Genomic DNA, 22,272 nt, shown 5'->3' with positions numbered 1-22,272 from the left:
GGCATCCCCATACAAAATGATGCATTTAAAAAAAGGAAAAAACTTAAAAAATAGTAAAATACACAATTTCTTGCAAACTGCAACAGTGCAATAACAATTGGAAAAGTTTCCGTATGGCGCCACCACTTTTTCATTTGATATGAAATAATATAGGAACTTATTTACCTGATTGATATATCCCTTTTTCTAAAAATGAGTGAAAAAGTGGTGGCGCTATGCGGAAAGTTATCCGCAATGGACAGCAATTACTAAGTGTGTCATCCCATTCATTAACAAGGCATCAATTACGCAGCCAACTCATATAAAGAAGAGTAAACAGACGCCGTGAAATGGGCACTCCGCACTGCCTCCATGCTGAAACCATAGCGGCTGAAACTAACATGACCGAGTCAGAGTGCATGAAAAAATGGGGCGAGAACGTTTTTAAAGAAAAAGGTTCAAACTTACCCTACACATTCACGGATTTCCAATTAAAAGATCGGGTAGATTGATGTCGTCTGAAATGAAACATTTCCCAAATTAGTCAGTTTCGTTATCGTTTTTTGATCGCGTTAAAATTGACAATGAAAAGACACAATTCCGATTCCATTCATTGCATTTCTAGTGTTGATGTCACTTTTTCATTGTGACCTCTTGGTGCATAAGCCACAGTCTGGTTTCTGCCGTATATTATACTGTCAATAATGTGAACATTTTTGTGACCATGAACCGGAATGATAAGGCTTGTGACCAGACTACCGACTTGTGAACCGGAAGCGTTTTCCTAATTGGACTTCGCCATTTTTCTACAGGGTTTCTTTTTTATAACTGGAAACTTAAATAACTACAAGCAACAATATACTGAGAAAAAAATCCTTTAAATTCTACATGATTCCGTTACATATGATAATATGTATGAAGTGAATAGACTTATACTTTTTTAAATATTGTTTTCATAATGATTTTTGTAATAAAATATTTCCCCTCTAGGAGCTTATGTCAAAAAGTTTATCAACACCCCTCAAATAGTTTTGTGTTCAGTCATCATTTCAAAATGGCGATTTAGGAGTGTCCACAAATTCCGAGGAGCATTTGTCAACTTCCGAGACAGTCAGTCTGCCGAAAGAGAACACCTTTTCCCCATAATCTGGTCACGGCAACAGGAAGAAAGTTGGCTACGTATCGGATATATCGTTGGACTTGACAGATACTTTGAGGTGAGGAAATAAAGGTATTTTATTCTCGTTTGTGATCTTTTCCTTTTTAATAACCTGGCTCGCCGGCTATTTGGGGAATCAGTCATGCGGCTGCCACGGGCCTACGGTGGGCACGGCCTGCACGGTGGGCCGGGTGTGTGTTGTCGGAGAGACAGACCTTTGCCAGACGACTAACGCAATATTTCTGACAAGCTTATGTAATTTTCACCAGAGTGACATTATTTTCTTCGGCAATTATGTGGTGTAGTATGTGGTTGGCAAGGAAGATGTTGGGTTTTGTTTCTCTGTGTGCTATCTCTGCTTTCTCTAACTAATCTTTCTTAAAACTAAAAGTGTGTCTTCTTATTCATTTAATGTCATGATTTGTTCTCAGTCTGTAGAGAATAGGCCCTATCTCTTTATTGAAAAGTTAAAACTCTTAAAGTCTTAGATAGTCTTAGTCTTTTTCGTATGTTTTGCTGGTAGGCGAAAATGTGCAGGTTGAATGGTGATTTTTCCGGATTACTTCCCACAATTTGATCACAGGCAAAGCAACAAGTGTCTCTTTCACTATTATTTTTGGATAACTTTCCGTATGGCGCCACCACTTTTTCACCCTTTTTTACAAAAAGGGATATCTCATTGAGGTAAATTAGATACTATATTATTTCATATCGAATGAAAAAGGGGTGGCGCCATATGGAAACTTTTCCTTATTTTTTTAGGAAGGATTTGAATTAAATGAGAATAAGGTGTGGTGCCGCTTATTAATATTTTGTTCTATTGTTTTAGTTGAGTTTGGTTGTTTTGGTTTGTTTCGGTTAGATTGAAATAAATTGGAGAAACAAAAATAGCTGGGCATTATTATAATTTAAAGACTGTCATTCTTGTCTCTAATCTAAGGTAGGATAAGAGATTGTTTTTTCTACTTCTTCTTGTTCCTTGATAAGTACAGACCGCCATCGGCGTATTACAGACTGTTGTTGTCCATTAAAATTTCAATACTGATTTACATACTAGGCTAAATGTTTTAAGACTGATAAAAGTCACCTGTGATCATTTCAGCCTAGTTGAACACTGAATACATGTAGATAGATAGATAGATAGATTTATTTATTGTCCACGTTAAAAAACATAGAAACTTGACATCCACTGGCCAAATACAAGTATACACAATCAATATCAAAACTATATAATTTTTTTATGTACATCTACTTGTTGAGAAAAAGCAAATGAAAACGTCATGGATTATCAGGAAGTAATATCAAACCAATCCAGAGTTGACACTAACTACAGGAATGTACCAACTACATCTCTGGCCTCAGCATTCACAAACGGTCACCACGGTAATAATAATATCCAAATGTCTCCTTCTAGGTGTTTTATATTTGGAAATTTGTTGGTACACTTTTATTGCTTTCTATCAACGAGGGCAATTTCGACCAAAATAGTTTTGCAGGATTCCTACTGCCATTACCATCTTTATAACAAGTAGGCTGGATCACAAATGCGCAAACTTGTTCAGGGTCATTACTAATGTAGTTATCAGGCCCGGAATTTCATCTTTGAAAGGGCAAGGCCATTTTCATTTTGCAAAGGGCACTTTGCAAAAATCTGAAAGTCTATGGGACACTTTTGAAGGGGCCACCAAGGTAAATCTAAGGTAGGATAAGAGATTGTTGAAAGGGCAAGGCCATTTTCATTTTGCAAAGGGCACTTTGCAAAATTCTGAAAGTCTATGGGACACTTTTGAAGGGGCCACCAAGGTAAAGGCCGAAACCAGGAAGCATCGGAGGCCATGGTGTACGTGTAATTCCGGGTCCTACTACTTGCCGTCAACTCGCCGTCAACTCACTTGCGCCGTCAACTCGCCGTCAACTCCTACAATATACATTTAAAATCCACAAAAGAAGCATAGAACTGTAAAATATCAGTTCAAAGAGAATTCGCGAAAGTTTTAGGTCATATTTCGGAATAAAAATTGAGTTTTTTTCTCGTGAAAAAATTATCTCGAAACAGCAAAACCGTCGGCCGCCATCTTGCTTTTTCAGATTGATTAGTCTTGGCCCAAGGAAGATGTCAATGATTTGTATTTTTTTTTTATCAACACAAAGTCGTTTTTGTGAATGAATTTTTACCGAAAACCATGAGAAATATGTAGTTTAGCCCAGACTTAACACTTCCGTGCCCCATTTATAAATTGTTCATGTAAATTTAATGAGTTGACGGCGAGTTGACGGCAAGTCGGCGAGTTGACGGCAAGTAGTAGGACCGGTAATTCCAGGCCTTTGTTATTACCAACCAAAGTATGACCCACTTTGCAAACAGCAAAGAGCACAAATTTGTTATCAATTACATCAGCAAATGAGCATTATGGGCTATATTCTATGGAAAAGTGTGATCACAGACCACAGTCATTTCTCTGTGTCAATATAACATTGAGAGGTAGTTTCAATTAAGAAGTTAACAGGGAGACTTCCATTTTCAACTTTGGACTCAGGTTTCTTGTTTGATGGCCAGTCACATAACATTATATGTTATTGGTGAAGGATTTCTTTCAATAACCATGGTAGGTTTGTATTTAGATTTATTTATTTTGTTAAACATGATGAAATTAACTGACTGGGTCCTTCCTACATTTTGTAAAGAAAAATTCTGTCCCTAGCTACATGTGCTTCTTTTATGTGTTTTCTAAGGTCCTCTATAATAATTTTGTAACCAACAATGTCCGACCTGTGTTGAAGAAGAATGGCTTGGACATCAACTCATTGCAAAACTATCGACCGGTATCAAATCTCCCTTTCCTCTCCAAGGTTATGGAGAGGGCTGCATTCTCCAGGCTCACAGAGCATCTGTCTGATAACAACATACTAGATAGTCACCAGTCTGCATATAGGAGCAATCACAGTGTTGAAACCCTTCTTGTGAGTTTGACAGACCATATACTACGGCAGATGGACAACGGTAACCTGACGGCTCTGGTTTTGCTTGATGTTTCCTCGGCTTTTGATACAGTCTGTCACACAACTTTGATCGAGCGCCTTCAAACCTTTGGAGTAACTTCTAATGCCATTCGGTGGTTCGCGTCTTACCTTAGTAATCGCTCTCAGTCTGTGTCCATTGATGGAGTCAAATCAGATCCAACACATCTGACACATGGAGTCCCTCAAGGCTCTGTGTGTGGACCGTTGCTGTTTTCTGTATATACACAACCCCTTGGAGAGCTCATCTGCAAGCACAACGTTCAGTACCACTTTTACGCTGATGACATCCAGCTTTTTATTTCCTTTCCTCCGTCAGATGTGAATCTTCTTTCTGTTCTCAGACGTTTAGAGGAATGCCTACCTGAAATTAAAGTTTGGATGTCACGCAACAATCTTAAACTCAATGGGCTCAAGACGGAGTTCATGCTGTTAGGCTCGAAGGGGATGCTCAACAAGGTCACTGAGCCAGTCTTCACAACTGACGAAGCAAACCACAGTCCGAAACACAAATGCAGGAATCTTGGAGTAGTCTTCGACTCTACTATGACGTTCAACAACAACATATCACATATCGCTAAATCTGTCAGGTACCAGCTTCGCAACCTCTCCCACATTCGAAAGTTCCTCTCCCGCAAAGCTACAGAGCAGGTTGTGCATTCTCTCATAACATCACGACTTGACTTCTGCAATGCCATTCTCAGCAATATGCCAGAGCATCAGATCAAGCGTCTCCAACGACTTCAAAATTCGGCCGCTCGACTTGTCACCCTTACTAAAAGATCAACACACATCACTCCAATCCTCAAAGCCCTGCACTGGCTCCCGGTTCAAAAGCGCATCCACTTCAAAATTCTCCTTCTTGTGTATCAGTCTCTCCAGGGCACAGCACCAACATACATCCAGAACCTGCTACATCTTCATGCTCCACCCAGGCACCTCAGATCATCGTCCACCAAACTTCTAAACATTCCACGAACACGCCATTCATGGGGAGGCCGCTCTTTCTCACACTCTGGCCTATCACTATGGAACGAACTCCCCGCTAAACTCCGACAACTCACTACATATTCCAGCTTCAAAACCCATTTGAAAACTTATTTGTGTGCTTGACTATATTCTTCGCTATCTGGCTTCGGCATCTCTCCTGCGCCAGGAGTGTCTTTTAGACAGACATGGCGCATTATAAATTGCCACTATTATTATTATTATTACATCAGGTTACTAAAGATGTTTTGCATTAATTAGAATACATGTAAGGTCCCTTTGGCTGATTGGCAGTTTGAACAAGCTATTTATATTTTCTTAAGTTTCTAAAGTGTATGCTGTAATCAAGGATCAATCCATCAATTTTCTGGCGAAATTTTCTGGGAAAAATTTCTGGAAAAATTTTCTGGCAATCAAAATAGAAGAAACAAGTTCTTTATTTAAGGTGGCCATTGTAGGTCTACACCTGTGAAAGGGGCCCATGATAAAGCACCTGTTGTGTCCATTGTCATGCGTGAGTCATCATTACCGCTGGACAAGGAATGGCCATTGTTTGACTTCTGTAGGTGTTCCCTTGTTTGGTGTCGGTGTACACTCAGCTGGCAACAAATTTACTGCCAAAATGTTCCCACAGTTTCACAGCTTGTGTGGGATGAAGGGCGGGTTTACTCTGGAGTTAGTGAGTAATTTACTCGGTTTGTTTGTCTGAATTTTACTTTCTGAGAATGAATGAAAAAGATTAACAAAAGTGTGAGGTTTGGAACTAGGGCCAGTTTCATGGTGCTGTTTAAAAATAAATGTACGTATAAAAAAGCTTAACAAATTTCTGCTATAAATATCAGAATAGTGGGGAACCAGGCATAAAAATATGCAATAAACATTGGGTTTTTTTTGGTTGGTAATCAAAATTACTTCTTCATGCTCAACAATTTGCAAAAGTGCTTATTTTGGTGGCTATATGAACTTGGCCCCAGGAGTAGATAAAATTACTCGTCTTTCATTGTTGACAAATTTGCCCAGCCATTGTCGTGGCACTGAATGTATCTCATGAAACATTAATCATGTGCTTAGTTGCATTCATACAGATGCAAGGAGAAAAGGGTGCATGGCTGATCGCATCTAAATGCCGCCCTATGAAATTACAGACAGTAAAGTAACAGACAGGTGTGTTGACATTAGCATTTGGTGAATAATGACCACTATGTATGCAGTTGGTGACATCTCATTTGAGAAGGTCGAAGTGAGCTCACTGGAATATGAGACTGGTGTGACCTTAAAGAGGTATTACACAGGATAGACGCTTATTGTGTTGCCACCAGCTTGGTCACGTTCCCTGTATCCAGTAACAGTTATGGACTGCTAAATATTGATGGTACATATAAGAACCAGACTATTTTTCCTTTCAGCCTCTGTTTGGTTTTACTGAGTTGAACGGGAGAAAATCAAGATGGCATTCTCCCCAGTTTTGTCAAAACTGTTGGTCGTTCTACACCTTACATAAGAGTTGAAACATGGTCTTTGGATGGTGTTTGAAGCTTTGCATGGTGTGGAGAATAAGAGTAACTATAAATATAAATATTAATAGTAAACATTATCCTGAAGACGAGCAGAGTATACTGTTCGAAACGTCGAGACCATACTGGCTCTTTTCAGAGCCACCACTCCTTCAAAAGAGATTTTACCCATGGTTGTACCCGTAGGTTTACTATTAATATTTATACTCTTATGGTCTTTGGATGTTTTCTACTTGGTGTTTATCTTAGTTCACCTGTGAAAATGTGGGCTTTTAATCCGTTGCGTGAGTCTGGAGAAAATAGTGAAAAATCATAAGAACGATTTGCAGAATGTAATCAGCATTTTTGTAAGGGTTTTAGATACAGTTTTCTTGAATATGAGTTAAATTCAGAAGGTAATATCTCACAGAAAAAGCGGATTTACAACCAGTAGGCTTTCAGAGAAAAACATCATCTTTGGCCCTCAAGTAATTGGAGACAAACACATGTATACACAGGTTTGGTGTCACTCCTTCGAGTCATTTACGACGGAAGAGACTGCATGGTGTGAAGGCATTTTGTTTTACTGCGCACAGGGAAGAAAATTTGCCCGTGGCATTTTATCGTCCCATCATATTGTTGATTTTAATTGGTATGAAGACTTGAATACGTTCCTTGAAGTGGTAATTTTACCTTCTGAAAACACCTCTCCATCGGAAAACTTTGTCTTGCTTCCTCGCAATAATGACTTCTTGTTAATTGATGTACACATACTTAACTTTCTTGAGTGAACATTTTGTCTGAACGCAGGTTTTACTTACAGTTTGCAACATCAAGGAGTGAAATTACAATACATTGGGACAGGAAAAGTTGTGAATTGTGTGTCAATGGATATGTCCTTCAGACATGATATATGTGACTTGCTCCTGATGAGTTTACTACACAGTGACAGCAAATTTGGTAGTTCTTCAGTGGGAATTGTATAGTGCACACGTGGTTTGGCCTAAATTTTGTTTTTAGTGATTTGCCAGCAGAATAAGTTATGTACATGTAAGCAGTTCCAAGTGCTCTCTCTTACTCTTAAAATACCCCGAGGACCAGTCAGAATTCTGTCCAACGAGTCCGGCTGGCTAGTTATTACTTAAGTCCCATCAACTTCTTCATACCAGTTCAAATTACAAGCCCCTTGCTTGACAATTTTGAAAGACAACCTTCAAATATGGACCAGTGAGTGAAAAAGCTGGCGGACCAGTTAAATGGCAAGCTAACAGGTCCAGGCCTGTCAATGAAATGGTTAAGGGACCTTGAACTAGCTAGTATTTCGGAAAGATACACGTATGCGTATTGCGTCTGAAACGCACAAGTTGCGGCCGATACTAACTTTTTAGTGTTGAGCTTTCATTATTGTTGTTTCTTTCTACTTTCTTTTCAGATACCGTGCCTGGATTGTAAAAACTAGTCAGTGCCCTGCAGCCCTATGCCTGGAATGAATATGGGCGAGGAAGAGATTTCCCAGATACCAGTCAAGGCGGCCTACAATGGGTAAGTCGTTAACGGAATGTCACTGTAATTTTTTTTATAAAGTTTTGTTTTTCACTAGATAGCAGGGCGCTTGATAAAACTGGATCTACTTCACTCCACCGATAGAGTGAATACTACAATTGCATTGTTCCCTATGCTGGCAGGCAACTAGCTAAGAGTTTTACACACAATAGCGCCCTCTTGTGTCCTATCTCCGCCGCACTTTGACAGGCCCTTGGTAAACCTGGATTTGTTAACTCAGGCCTGATACCTCTTGAACACGGCAATGTGCCTTTATTATGAGACCATGTAGCACCTTATAAACGTTTACAAGGGGCTGCGGCGAGATACGTGTGACTATCACTTCATCGAGATGACCAATCACAGCCTAGCAATGTGTTCATTGGTCACAGCTACCTCCATGGTGACGGTCAACGCTGTCAATGCTTTGTCAACCAGATGCCGCAGACCACATCATCGTTATGTCCCTGTATGATCAACAAAACTACCTAGCCGACAAATCCAAGGAATGAACCCATCCCTCCAGAGCTTCCAACTCTCACTCATTCTGCTGAAAGTTCCCTCAAAAAACAACCAGTTATTCCACGTTCTGATGAACGGTTTCGAAAATCTCCCTGATTAAGGAAACTTTTGTCCTTTTCTGTTGAATGTAATCCCAAATATCTCCCTGATTGTTGGGCAAAATCTTCCTGATTGCAAGTCTATGTTAGGAGCTCTAGCCTCCCTGGACCCGCCCCAAATAGGGATCAGGTGATAGCAGCTTGTCCAATGGCGTGCCGCCATCTGGATTTAAATATTCTCAACGCTCTTAAAGCAAAACGTGTAGGTGACTTACGAATACATTAATATATTTATGGCTGAATGGATGTCAAATGAGATGGACTGTAATGGGATTATGTATATTGATAGATTTGAGGGGAGCGTTTTTGGTGACAGATGCTTTATTTAAAGTCTGACCCACTCTGCAGTTTGTTCTGTTTGTGTTGACAGTGACTTCATTTAGGAGCCATGGAGGTTTGAATAATATTGGTGTTCTAATCAGCCTCATGCAGAAGTAGCATATCTAACGCCTTTTAGTTGAGCGCCATCAGGAAGCGCCCTTTGCAAAATAAAAATGGCCTTGCCCTTTCAACATGTTCAAAGATGAAATTCTAGGCTTGGAATTGTGCATGCATGAACGCACTGACAATCTCTGGGGTCAGGGAGAGAAAGCCTAGAGGACCATTACTTAGGCACGATACAACGTCTTTGATTTATAGATTGAGACAGGGTGCCGACTCTCTCAACCAAAGCAGGGTATAAATAATATCATGTTTAATTCACAGAGGTGACATTTTTTTAGGAATATTTATATATTTTTTTTAAGGCAGTGGTCTACTTTTGTTAGTTGTCAATGACAAGCATCCTCACTTGGTGTGTCCCATAATACGCTTAAAATAAAAATTCTGTGAAAATTTTTGGCTCAATTGGTCATTGAAGTGCAAGAAAATATTGAAGAAAGAAAAACACCCTTGTTCATAGAATTGTGCTCTTTCAGAAGCCTTTCTTAGAATCAAACTTTGGGTGGAGCTAGGCCTACATGTACAGTACAATAGACCGTATTGAATATGACGTCACCGGGCATGCTGCGTGCTTCATTTATGTACGCGTTAAGACACGCATACAGTTTGCCCTACAAGATGGCGACTTTCATAGCACAAAAAAGGGTTGTTCAATATGGTATAGCCAAACACCTTGTACAATTAGTATTATTGATTCTGTACACAACTTGTGCCACAAAGTGTAGTGACAAAGACAGAGGAAATCATGTAATACTTTGTCATGTTAAACCATAGAGCAATGTAAAACTTAGTATCACTTTTGATCATATTGTAAAACAATGTGTGTGGTAAATTATTGTTTCAATTTTTATTACTTTGTGTCCCATGTCATGTATTCACATCAGTGTTGCAAACATTGTAAAACAGAGAATTCTCTAATGGTATCATTTGTAAGTAGATGTAGTGCTTACATCTCTATTTACATGTACGATCCAATTTCCCAAGCAGGTACAAATGGAAGTGTAATGGAAAGCCAAGGATCATATTACACAAATACTGTCCAGATAGTAGTAGGCATGAAGGGACAGGGTTTACTGCACAAAGTGTAGGTAGGCCAGGCATGTCTAGGTTGTGGTACTTCACAACATTCCTGCTGGTTTGTAAACATGTTTGTCACAAGGTTTCATTCTCTGACCCAGTGGTTTATCCATTCCAATCAGCTTCTGGATAAGTGACCCTTGTTCCTATGGCATCCTACATTTGTACTAATAGTTGTCCAAACATGTGTGTGCACTTGTCTGGATAAGAAAGTTATGTGTGCATTGTATCAAGCTTGGAAAGTATTTTCCTGAAGAGACATTTAAAGACACTGGACACTTTTGGTATATTTGTCAAAGACCAGTCTTCTCACTTGGTGTATCTCAACATGCAAAAATAACAAACCTTTGAAAATTTGAGCTCAATTGGTCGTCAAAAGTGCGAGATATAATGAAAGAAAAAACACCTTGTCACACGAAGCTGTGTGCTTTCGAGACCTCAAATTCTAAATCTGTGGTCTCGAAATGAAATTCTTGGAAAATTACTCGAAAACTATGTAACTTCAGAGGGAGCCGTTTCTCACTATGTTTTATACTTTCAACAGCTCCCCATTACTCGTTACCAAGTAAGGTTTTATGCTAATAATTATTTTGAGTAATTACCAATAGTGTCCACTGCCTTTAAAGGAACACGTTGCCTTGGATCAGACGAGTTGGTCAAAACAAAAGCGTTTGTAACCGTTTTTTATAAAATGCATATGGTTGGAAAGATGTTTTAAAAGTAGAATACAATGATCCACACAAGTTTGCCTCGAAATTGCGTGGTTTTCCTTCTACTGTGCGAACTAACATGGTCGGCCATTTATGGGAGTCAAAATTTTGACCCCCGTAAATGGCCGACGTGTTAGTCGACAAAATAAAAGGAAAACCACGCAATTTCGAGGCATGTTTGTGTGGATCATTGTATTCTACTTTCACAACATCTTTCTACCCATATGCATTTTATAAAAAACGGTTACAAACGCTTTTCAAAGACCAACTCGACCGATCCAAGGCAACGTGTTCCTTTAAGAACTTTTCCTGTGGTTAGGGGTTTCCCTTAATTTTTTTTTTTGTAACTCGCAGGCCAGACAAGCCCTTACACTGAAATTGTTGGTCGCGACAAGGTTTTTTCACTAGTCCAATAAGCCCACATACATGTACTGTACACACAATTTTCGAAGTGTAAGAAAACCCAAAAGAACACGGATGTGAAGTTTGGAAACTTGTAAACTTGCATTTTCGCTACCTTTAAATCCTTAATGGGAAAAGAAATGCTTTTTAAAAGTGACAAGGCTTTGGTTGAAAAGTAGCCAGATGTCCTTCCTTCTAAGTTATTGATCACATCTTGTTTAATTGTGTTCATTGATCAATTCGGTCCTTGGCACGCGACTCGGATTATCATTTCTATTGATTGATTGTTATTAGGAAGAATCAATACACCAATTTGTGTAGTTAGCAGGGGGGGGGGTTGCCAATTTTCTCCTACATCTTGTAAATTTGCCTGATGGTTTTAGCAAATGAACAAACTTTTATGTTTAATTTTTTGTCTGAATTACACATTCCTTCTGCAGGCCTTTAAGGGAAGGTACAGGTTTGGTAATTACTCAAAGCAAATAATAACTTAAAAACTGACTTGGTAACGAGCATTGGAGAGCTGTTGATAATATAAAACATTGTGGGAAACGACTCCCTCTGAAGTAGCATAGATTTTATGACAGAGGTAATTTCTCACTGAACTGAAAACACACAAATATGTCCAACAAGGGTGTTTTTTCTTTCATCATTTTCTCGCAACTTCGATGACCAATTGAGCCCAAATGTTTACAGGCTTGTTATTTTATGGTTATGATGGGATACACCAAGTGAGAAGACTGGTCTTTGACACTTACCAAACGTGTACCCTCCCTTTAAAATAACCCACAGCTCTGTCAGCAATTGCCCTACAGTGCTTTTGCTGTGGTTCCCTTTGCAAAATTCCAATACAAATTGACATTCCTCATCATAGGAGTGCCCCTTACCAGAAGAAAATTGCTGTGCCCCTTCAAGACGCTTTTTTACTCAAGATGCTTTTTTTATTAAAGAAGAAGATTGAAGTTCAAGGCCTGCTATTTTCTTGGCCATGTAATATCATCCAAGCTGTGGTTTTGAATGATACTCTTAATGCATTCTGATACTTAGTGAATACATCTACACAGTAGAAATTCAACCCTCCTACTGTGTGACCATGTAACATTATCTACTGTGGTTTTGAATGATACAGGAGTGTATCCGGTATGTCTCAGCTGGAGGTTGCAGCAACGAACATGGCTTCTCTGAAAAAAGAAAATATTGCCTTACTTTATGTGTTTGCTGGCAGAATTACTCAAAAAACTCGTACACGTACCTTTACAAATAAAGCTTTCCTATACAAGGACATAATCAAAGTTGAATTATCCTTTAGGCCTAATGCCTTTATGAGTGACAGGAAAATTATCAAACTACTTTCAAATGCCTGGAATTTTACCTTTGAGAGGGCAAGGCGATTTTCATTTTGCAAAGGGGCATTTCCGCAGGCCTGATACTTCAAGGAGGCAACGGAGGCGATTGCCTCTGTTGCCCCTTGCCATTGCCTTGGTGCCCTTAAAATGCACAAGTAGAAATTTACAATTTCCTCATAGGGTGCCCTTTGCTAAAGAGAAAATGCCTTGGTGCCCTTGCCATTTCAAAAACGAAGCATACAGCCCTGATTTCCATTGGAAAATCTAAAAGATCTTTCAGGAAAATCTAAAAGATCTTTCAAAAACAATCGTCAGAATGTCTATCTGTTTATTTTAAATTCATCAGTAGCATCAGCTCCACCACGAGCGCCACTATCTTCTTCACTTCAATTAATTTAAAAAGTACTTCCACAGTAACGTGTCTCTTTAACATTCCTATGCTTTCATTGATCAGTACTCCACCAAAAGTTGTCATTTGTGTGAATTGATTCTCTTAGGTTAATTAGTTAAGAGTAGATTGCCTTGTTTTAAAGGTTTTTTTCTCCCCTTTTGCTATCAGAGCTTCGAGCCCAGAGCTCTCTCTAATTGACACCACGATCCATTTGTAAAAAAGAAATCTTTAAAGACGGTTGCACATCTGTCCCACCAGAGCCCGATATTGATCCATTTATAATCCCCTCGTCCACTCTGCCAGCGTAAGGCCATGAGGCTCCCAGTGATGTCCAGTAGTCGGGTATTGATCACTCCGTGGGTCTCCGAGGCCTTATATACCCCTGTTGTCCGGCCAGTTCTGTCACAGTCCAGCTTGTCGGTAGCCTCCGGGTGGGAAAAGGTACTTATCTGCTCTTCTCCCGTTTCAACATTGCTTGTTATGTCTCATTACGCTGGACTAGAGTTGATCGGGCTCTATCAGTTGCCGTGTCTCGGTTCCATGCAGCTGCTTGAAGACAAGCTGCTGGAGTCTTGATCACTCTGCCAGTGCGTTTGAGAGAGCAGTTGCCGTCTACGCCATGACTCCCAAAACATCCGATTTATTTGGTAACTGTGATTTCTGGAGCGAGGTTCGCGGTTGGTCGTTTGATCAGCTGCACCCAGGCACAGTTGACCAGACTCACCTCGTGGCATGTGTGGTGCAGCATCACTCGGGGGCTCATAGGTTTATGGCAGTTGCTGTATGGTCTCACTCGGGTCTCTAAGACATGGAGGGCTGGCTCGGGCTTGTCAAGGACAAGGAGAAAGAGGTCCGGCTGACTGGGAAAGGATGATTGTTCCTTGAGCGTAAGACATTGATGATGAAGGTAAGAACAGCTTATATATTGAGTGGACATTTGTTGGGTTTCTTTGGCTTGTGTTTGATGGCAGTCTGAATGATTGATGTACTACAATGTGTTTATTAGTTTCCCCTTCCCCCTTAGATTTTGTTGGTAAGAAGTTCAGATTGTGTTGAGACTAACTGTGATTGCCATTTTGAAATCATTAAAATATCCTTTTTGAGAGGATTTTGACAACTTATTCAGAACTTGCCTGATAGGCTCAAATCATACCCAACCAAAGTTTTCCACCCAGGGGCTTTGAATCTTGCATACGTACTTAAATTCTGAGGGCTCAGTGCAAGATTCCCCAAAAATTATTTTGGAAGTGTAATCCTTAGTACCTCATTTATTCACTGCGTATAAATGGCAAGCTTCCAGTGTAGTAGACCAAAGTGCATAAAAGGTTACCTTTATGTGACCAGGGTTATCCCTATGTTCAAGCTTGCATCAGCCCGATACACACGATTTGTGTGCCGATACACATGTACCCAAAATATGTCTAATAAGTCTTTTTTTATATTAAAATTTCACAAACAATAAATAAGAGAGAAACCCAGATAGAATGCTCCAGATTGTAGAGTAGGGCTTTTAAAACCATGATAAGCACCAAGTAAAAAGAATTCCGAAAACTTTGTATCAATTCAGCGTGCTTCGGTCAAACATCAAAAACATTTGGTCCAGAGACCAGAATGCCCTCAGTATTTTAAAAAACCCGATTCAAAGTAACATGACAGAGTTATCTTTCTTAACAAGCAACACCACACGTTCTTTACCCCGCTCCGAAAAAATAAATTCCTGTAAAATTTCTCATAATTTGTTTGCGGCAAGGCACGGAAGGAATCTTTTCCTGCCAGGGCCCCCTGCTGGGCCCTGCGCTATGAATATCCATGGAGGAATCCCCTTGTAATGCCAGACATGCCAGGTTATCTTGTGTCCTTTTAGGTTATTCATGGTTATGGGCCATGCTGGATAGAGACTTCATTTCCATGTATAGGCAAAGAGTTACTTTGGTGCTTTGTTGGAGTTGCTGGATAAGGCACTTATGGGTTTCAGGCCTGTATGCTTCGTTTTTGAAAGGACAAGCGCACCAAGGCATGCTCTCCTTGGTAAAGGGCACCCTATGAGAAATTCGTAAATTTCTACTGGAGCATTTTAAGGGCACCAAGGCAATGGCAAGGGGCAATTGCCTTCGTTGCCTCCATGAAGAATCAGGCCTGGGGTTTGACCTGAACTAAAATCGTAGTAGATATGTGAACATTCCTCATAATTCTTCAAGTATGTGTTTAGTCAAACCACGTTACAAAGCGCACTGTTAAGAAGAGGTTCTGCTTTATAAAGAGTACATTCTGAAGTCTAGAATCTCATTTCCACTTTGTGTTTCTTTGTTTTGCTGCCCTCTTAAGAAACAATATTCTTGGTTATAAAAAGGTGATTTGGCCAGTCTCAGTCATCTTGGTTTAACAATGATTTGTGTGTGTTGCACTTTGTGTTGTGTATCAGTGGACACTATTGGTAATTGTCATAGACTAGCCTTCAAAGTAGGTGTACATGTATCTCAACATATGCATAAAATAACAAACCTGTGAAAATTTGAGCTCAATCGGTCGTCGAAGTTGCGAGATAATAATGAAACAAAAAACACCCTTGTCACACGAAGTTGTGTGCTTTCTGGTGTTTGATTTCGAGACCTCAAATTCTAAACTTGAGGTCCCGAAATCAAATTCGATGAAAACTACTTCTTTCTCAAAAACTACGTCACTTCAGAGGGAGCTGTTTCTCACAATGTTTTATACTATTAACCTCTCCCCATTACTCGTTATCAAGTGAGGTTTTATGATGATAATTATTTTGAGTAATTACCAATAGTGTCCACTGCATTTAAATACATTGTACTTCTGCTTCGAGTTATAATTTATGAAACATACAGTTGTAAGACCTTCTTGTAGGCTTTCAAGCCAAGTAGTGCTGGGCGAATAGTGAAATTTTGTTATTCGGATACCGCTGGCCAACTATCCGAAATTAACCGGATATTCGAATAGTTTTTTTTTGCCGCTAGAGGGCGCTATTTAAAAAAAATAAAATTAAAAAAAAATTAAAAATATTTTTTTGGCCGCTAGAGGGCGCTGTTCGTTTGTGAATGAGATCTTATGGGCGGATTGATATTAGTTTTAGACAGTGTCACTCGGTTCATTCATAAAAATGACCGGATCTAATTTAAAGATGGCGATTTGCTTTTTCTTTTGATCGTGATTGACTCTACGTGAAGGAAAACTTTTGTAATCTTTGAACAAATTACGTCAGAAATGTCATTGTTTTAACTCTTCACGGAGGTGAGCATAGTTAAATACTTAATATATGCTGTTTTATGCTGTCTTAATAGAAGTTTCATAAGGATTCAGACAAAACATTCATATCAGTTGTCGCCCGACGTCCGCGGATATTCGGATATTAAAGAATATCCGGTTACTCGGTTGTAATTACAGAATTATCCGGTTTGTAAATAGGTATTCGCGCCCTATGCGGATATCCGGTTAAGAAAAAAAAGGCATTCGCGGTTACGGATAGGAAAACCTATTCGCCATTAACCGGATATTCGAATAATTCGCCCAGGCCTAAAGCCAAGTACATACTTCATGAATGCAAAGCAAATTTCATGTTGCAATTTTGCAATGAACTATTCCCTTTAGTTGATACCAGCATGTACAGTATGTGCAACTCTTGTGATACATACACTGCACATTTTACAGGCGGACATCAAATTTGCTTGGCATTCGGGCTAATGAAACTTTGACGGCCCCCCACCCCAACCAAAAGTCTTCGGGTCCTAGACTAAAGTACAATGAAATGTCACTGACTTCTGGATAGCTGTTGAAATTAATTACTAGGTCCCCTTTGGGTTGGCTAATTGTTTATACAGTGCTCATTGTATTAACGAGATCCAATTACTGCGTTACACCTCGGGATCTGTCTTAAGAAACTCATTAAGTAGGTTCTTTATTGTATTAATTGGAGACGGAGTCTTAATGCTGTATCGGAGAGGTGTAAGGTTTTTGCATCTGGTTTTCTGTTTGGACCCGTATACTAATACCTTTAAGCATACCTGCACGTACATTTACTTTGAGTCTGGCACTGAATAGGGATTGGGAAACTTAATACTGAGAGAGTCGCGTGGCTATTATACCCCACCCGCAAGGAAATCAAAACGCTGTCCAGGAAGCAAACTTTTTCCGTGCATATTAGAATTGCCATTTTCAAATAAATTTTTTTGATGTTTTTTTTAAGGATTCCCTTTTTTGAATCGATTTAGAAAAACAAATTACCCATTGAAAAGCACTATGAAAGTAGCAATTTCGTATTTCAGAAGAAAAAAAATTGGGTCCGGGAAGATACCCATCGGTGATCCTTTAAAGTAACCTCTCTCTGACTCATTTCTGGTGAACAGATAATTTACACAAGTTCATCTGGATCAATTGAACCAAACAAAATTAATGTGTAATTAATCTGTTTTATAATATGGTAAATATGAAATGCCAGCTGGGACTATGGCTTTGGCTAGATCACTGCATCAGCCACAGCCAAAGTCACTCAGTCAGGATACTTTAAAGTGACTGTTACCAACTTAAAAGGGAGCGTACATGTATACCTTTGGTTTTTTGAACCAGATTCAATTTTTGAGGATGAAAACGTGACATCTTTTTACAACCACATAACTTCAAACTGAAATGTTTCCCAAAATGCTTTATACTATCAAAAGCTGATAAGTTTTTAACCAAAAGTTTTATTTTCATTAATTTTAAGAGTGATTACCAAACAAATACCTTTCCTTTAATGATGTTTTTTTTTTTTTTTTTGGGGGGGGGGGGAAACAACAGTAATCAAGCCAATAAACAAGCAGAGGTGCACAAACCGCAAATGAAATATCTCATCTAAAGAATGATTTATGCCAACCCTACCCTCATCCCAACTTCCACCATGATTAGTTTGTGTCCGTGAAGATTAGTCCCCTCGAACCGAAGAGGACAAATTTGCATTTTTTGACACCGCCTCATTGCCTGGATGGTCTCATCTGTGTGGCAGTTCAATTTCCGGGTCTCGTTAAGGTGGGCCAGTGCGATATTGGATCCTGTGACATTAGTTAGGCTGCCGGACAGCTGAGGGTTGTGGCGGAGGATTAGAAGCAGTGTCGTTGATCAGTTTGCCGGAGGAGAAGTTGGACTGTAACAGTTTCATCCTTTTGCCTGCCCTGTGTATCTGTGTTTCTCAGAGGACTGGAAAAATGTCGGATGTTTTATTAGTTAGGAAGGTAGCTGAGTTGGATTTTTTAATTCTATGGAATAATTCTCTTTTGACAGTGGATGGTTGAAGAATCTGCCAGACGATTTTGCCACACTCCTTTTTCAAATAAAGTGATTGGATTTGATCATCTTGACATCCACAAAAACCTTCTTCTCTGATTGCAATTTGTGACGATTGGAAATGAATTTTGAATTAAGTTACAAGTCAACTCATAATGAGAAGACAGGCAGCTGTTTTCCTTCCAGCCTCAGGATTTGTTGGAAGTAGAAATTATTCTTTGTAGTATTTTTTTTTATAAACATGATCACCTCAGTCAAGCGGGAACTTCAAGTTTGGTACTACAAAGTCTCAGAAGATATTCTTGCTTACTCGATGGATTCTTTACCAGGCCTCAAAATAACCCACAGCACCCACATCAGTTATGATGGTCCCCTCTGCCTTTGCTGCTGTGCCCTCTGCAAGATTGCAACAATTTTCATTTTCCTCTTAGAAGTTCCATTTACCAGAGGAAAATTTGATGTGCCCTTTCAATAATGAAGTTCAACTTAACTTACAAAAATTCTTGTGATTTTTTTTTTCCAGCGACATCCTGTGCATCACCATCGATCAGGACATCACCCTGGATGACCTCTACGCTGATATGAGAGAGATTTGCAGCTTCGAGGAGGAGCAATGTTTCACCATGAAGTGGGTTGACGAAGAAGGTGAGTTGAGGAGGGGTGAAGCTAGGGTCTTGGGGTGGATTTCACAAAGATAGGTCTGTATGCTTCATTTTGAATGGGCAAGGGCGCCAAGGCATTTCCTCCTTGGTAAAGGGCACCCTATGAGGAAATTGTAAACTTCTACTGGAGCATTTCAAGGGCACCAAGGCAATGACCAGGGGCATGGAGGCAATCGCCTTCACTGCCTCCGTGAAGTTTCAGTCCTGAGTCCTAACTTAGGACTAGTACAAGGACACTTTAGGAGTTAGTAAAGACTAAAAGCTTGTCCTAAGTTTACTTAGGACTAGTAGGAGGACACTTAAGGAGTTAAGGCTAGTCCTAAGTTAGGACGAATAACTCAATATAAGACTTATCTTAACTCTTTGTGAAATCCACCCCTGAATCCTTAGGGTTTATGGGGTTCAGAGTTGTTGGTGGGGGTGATGGGTTTGCTATGTACCAGGCCTGGATGTTCATCTTGTACCAGGCCTGGAGCTATTGCAATGTCTGACTTGAGTCTCAATCTTGTGTCTTGACAGGTGACCCATGTACGATCTCATCTCAGGAGGAACTTGAAGAAGCTATCAGGCTCTACGAGGTCAACAAAGATTCTAACATCACTATTCACAGTAAGTAGTAAAAAAGAGATTTTTGCTCCATTCTGGTGTTGGTGACGTTTACGTTTGATTTTGATCATCATTTTTTTTCTTCTTCATCATTTTGATATTCACCACCATCTTCATTCCATCTTTATCTTCATCTTTATCTCCCATCTTACCATTATCATCTTTATTATCATCTTATCATTACCATCATCATCATTATAAATCACCATCTTCTTCATTATCATCTCCATATTCATCTATATCTCCATTTTCATCATCATCCCCATGCTCATCTTACAATCATCATCATTATCACCATCCTCTGCACTAATATCTTCGTCTTTATCATCATCATCTTCATCTATATCTTCAACTTTATCATCGTCTCCGTCTTTTTCCTCTTCTTATCTTCATCTTTATCATCCTGTCAATCCCATTGAACTAGTATCATCACCATCTTCTTCAATTTCTTCATCTGTTTCTTCATCATCCTCATCTTATCATTTCCATCATCACCATCTCCTTCATTATCATTTTTTTCTTTTTCATCATCTTCATCTTCTTATTTTCATCTTCATCAGCTTCCACCTTTATCATCATCATCTTTAATTATGTCTTCATCTATGTCTTCATCTTCGTCTTTATCTTCATCATCTTTAATTGTGTCTTCATCTTTATCTTCATCATCTTATCATTTTCATCGTCACCATCTCCTTCATCCCATCCTGATCTTTATCATCATCTTTATCCTCAACTTCATCTTCATCCTTGCCTTATGTTCATCCTCATCTTTGTTTTATCACAATCATCTATATCTATATCTTCATCTTTCGTATCATAGTCTTCATCTACATCTTCATCTTCTTGTTTATCTTCATTGTCATCTTCATTATCTTCATCTTCATTATCTTCATCTTCTCCTTCACTTTCATCTTTCATCTGTTCATCTTACTTCCTTTAAATACATTCACATCATTTCCTCCATCTTCATAATCCTCCTCATCTCATTCATTTTCATCATCTTTTTTACTTCGTCTTCATTTTGTCTTCATCTTCAAATCTAGCTGCATTAAACCTCAATCTAGTTTTAAAAACATTACATCTTCACCAGACCCCTCAACATCCTCTCTCCTCCCATTTTCAACTTTTCGCCTCATCATGGCCGCCATACATAACCCTGCAAACAAAGTTTTATAACTCCTTCACCGCACACCCCCCCCCCCCCCCCCGCATTCTGTCACCCCCCCCCCCACACACCCCTTCTCTTTCTCTCTCTCTCCGAATCTCACACTCCATCAACCAGCATTCCATCCGTTAAGCATTCATGAATTACAGAAACTGTGCATGACAATCTCCACACTGAGATTGTCGGCTGAGAGTAATCCACGATGTAGACGGCAAGGATGACCACGAAATGTTAACCTCCCTCGTGATCATGACTCACTCTACGATCATTCTCTTGGGTCTGCCGTCTCATTCATGTCTGATTTCAATCATGAATAATCTCGAACGGCGGCTGCAATTTCGACTGAATACAATTGTGCAAACTATCCGTTACATTTACCAACAACAAAATGTCATCGAATTAGGTGTAGATGGCTACTGACACGTCACAGAGACTGATTTCATCCAGCAATTTTGCATAGCAAGAAATTTAGACTGTACTTATTTTGTGCATACTGAATGATTTTATTGAGTGGCAATTGAAACATTTTGTGTAGCATTTTGCTCTGCTATACAAGGGAAATTAGTCACTGCGTCAGACTTAAAAAGTCTAGGAATACGGCTTTAGAATTAGCCTGCAAAAAAAAATTCAATGAAATAATGTGCTGTAGGATGGTAAAGCAGAAACATATTTTAAAGTTCATGTATTTTGTTTTATAGCGACGGAATAAATTTTGTTCAAACCGGCCTTGATTCTAAAAACTTAGATAGTCTGTGAAGAATTCATGGAAATTATTTGAGTTCTAGACCTTATACAATGACGTCATCAAGCCGCCATCTTAGAAGTGGAACTATAATGAAACAAAGGAAAAACGCACAGCTATGTGTGCGAGGTAAACAGGATCAGCAAATGCGTTACTTTCTTGTGACCTCTAGTCGAGGGCGCCCCACATCATCTCATAAGGTGTGTTGGTTGCGAAGGTGATACTGTTTCCCTACACAGCTTTAATGACACGATGACAGAGATAGAGATCTCTAGAGTGATATCGGAGTTGTCAACCTCCTGGAATCCATGACTATTTTATCTTGATTACTGGCTGCTCATGTATAGCATTAATCCTGACAGACGGATTTTTGTGTACATAACCCATCCCTGAAAAATCCAACTTCATGTGCTGTTGAATTGGGGACTGTACGTGTACCAGTACAGTTGACTCTCATGCTATCAATGTCAGGCCTGACACTTCACGGAGGCAACAAAGGCGATTGCCTCCATGCCCCCTGGTCATTGCCTTGGTGCCCTGGAATTGCTCCCGTAGAACTTTACAATTTTCTCATAGGGTGCCCTTTACCAAGGAGAAAATAAATGCCTTGGTTTCCTTGCCCTTTCAAAAAACCAAGCATACAGTCCTGCAAGAT

The 22,272-nt window shown here is 39.5% G+C and overlaps 2 protein-coding genes across 4 annotated transcripts in view; one reads left to right on the top strand and one right to left on the bottom strand.

Annotated features, from left to right (window-relative positions):
• LOC139951101 (uncharacterized) overlaps window positions 1–626 on the bottom strand; it is a 43,214-nt gene extending 42,588 nt beyond the window's left edge. The window contains exon 1 of the mRNA XM_071949927.1: window positions 448–626. The gene's annotated coding sequence lies outside the window, so the exon portion shown is untranslated. The remainder of the gene's footprint in view (window positions 1–447) is intronic.
• Window positions 627–1,043: 417 nt separating this feature from the next.
• Window positions 1,044–22,272, top strand: part of LOC139950433 (protein kinase C iota type-like) — a 38,651-nt gene continuing 17,422 nt past the window's right edge. The window contains exons 1-4 of one of the 3 annotated variants that reach the window (XM_071949111.1): window positions 1,044–1,196; window positions 8,069–8,178; window positions 18,966–19,087; window positions 19,624–19,713. In XM_071949111.1, the coding sequence (XP_071805212.1) occupies window positions 8,114–8,178; window positions 18,966–19,087; window positions 19,624–19,713 (277 nt within the window). In that variant the 5' untranslated portion in view covers window positions 1,044–1,196; window positions 8,069–8,113. Of the gene's footprint in view, window positions 1,211–8,068; window positions 8,179–13,584; window positions 14,073–18,965; window positions 19,088–19,623; window positions 19,714–22,272 lie in introns of those variants that run through there. The other 2 variants (XM_071949112.1, XM_071949113.1) reach the window with 2 other exon arrangements.

The sequence above is a fragment of the Asterias amurensis genome, chromosome 18 (assembly GCF_032118995.1).
Source record: "Asterias amurensis chromosome 18, ASM3211899v1".
Classification (NCBI taxonomy): Eukaryota; Metazoa; Echinodermata; class Asteroidea; order Forcipulatida; family Asteriidae; genus Asterias; species Asterias amurensis.
Note: the sequence above shows the minus strand (reverse complement) of the source record. Positions and strands in the feature narration are given on the sequence as shown.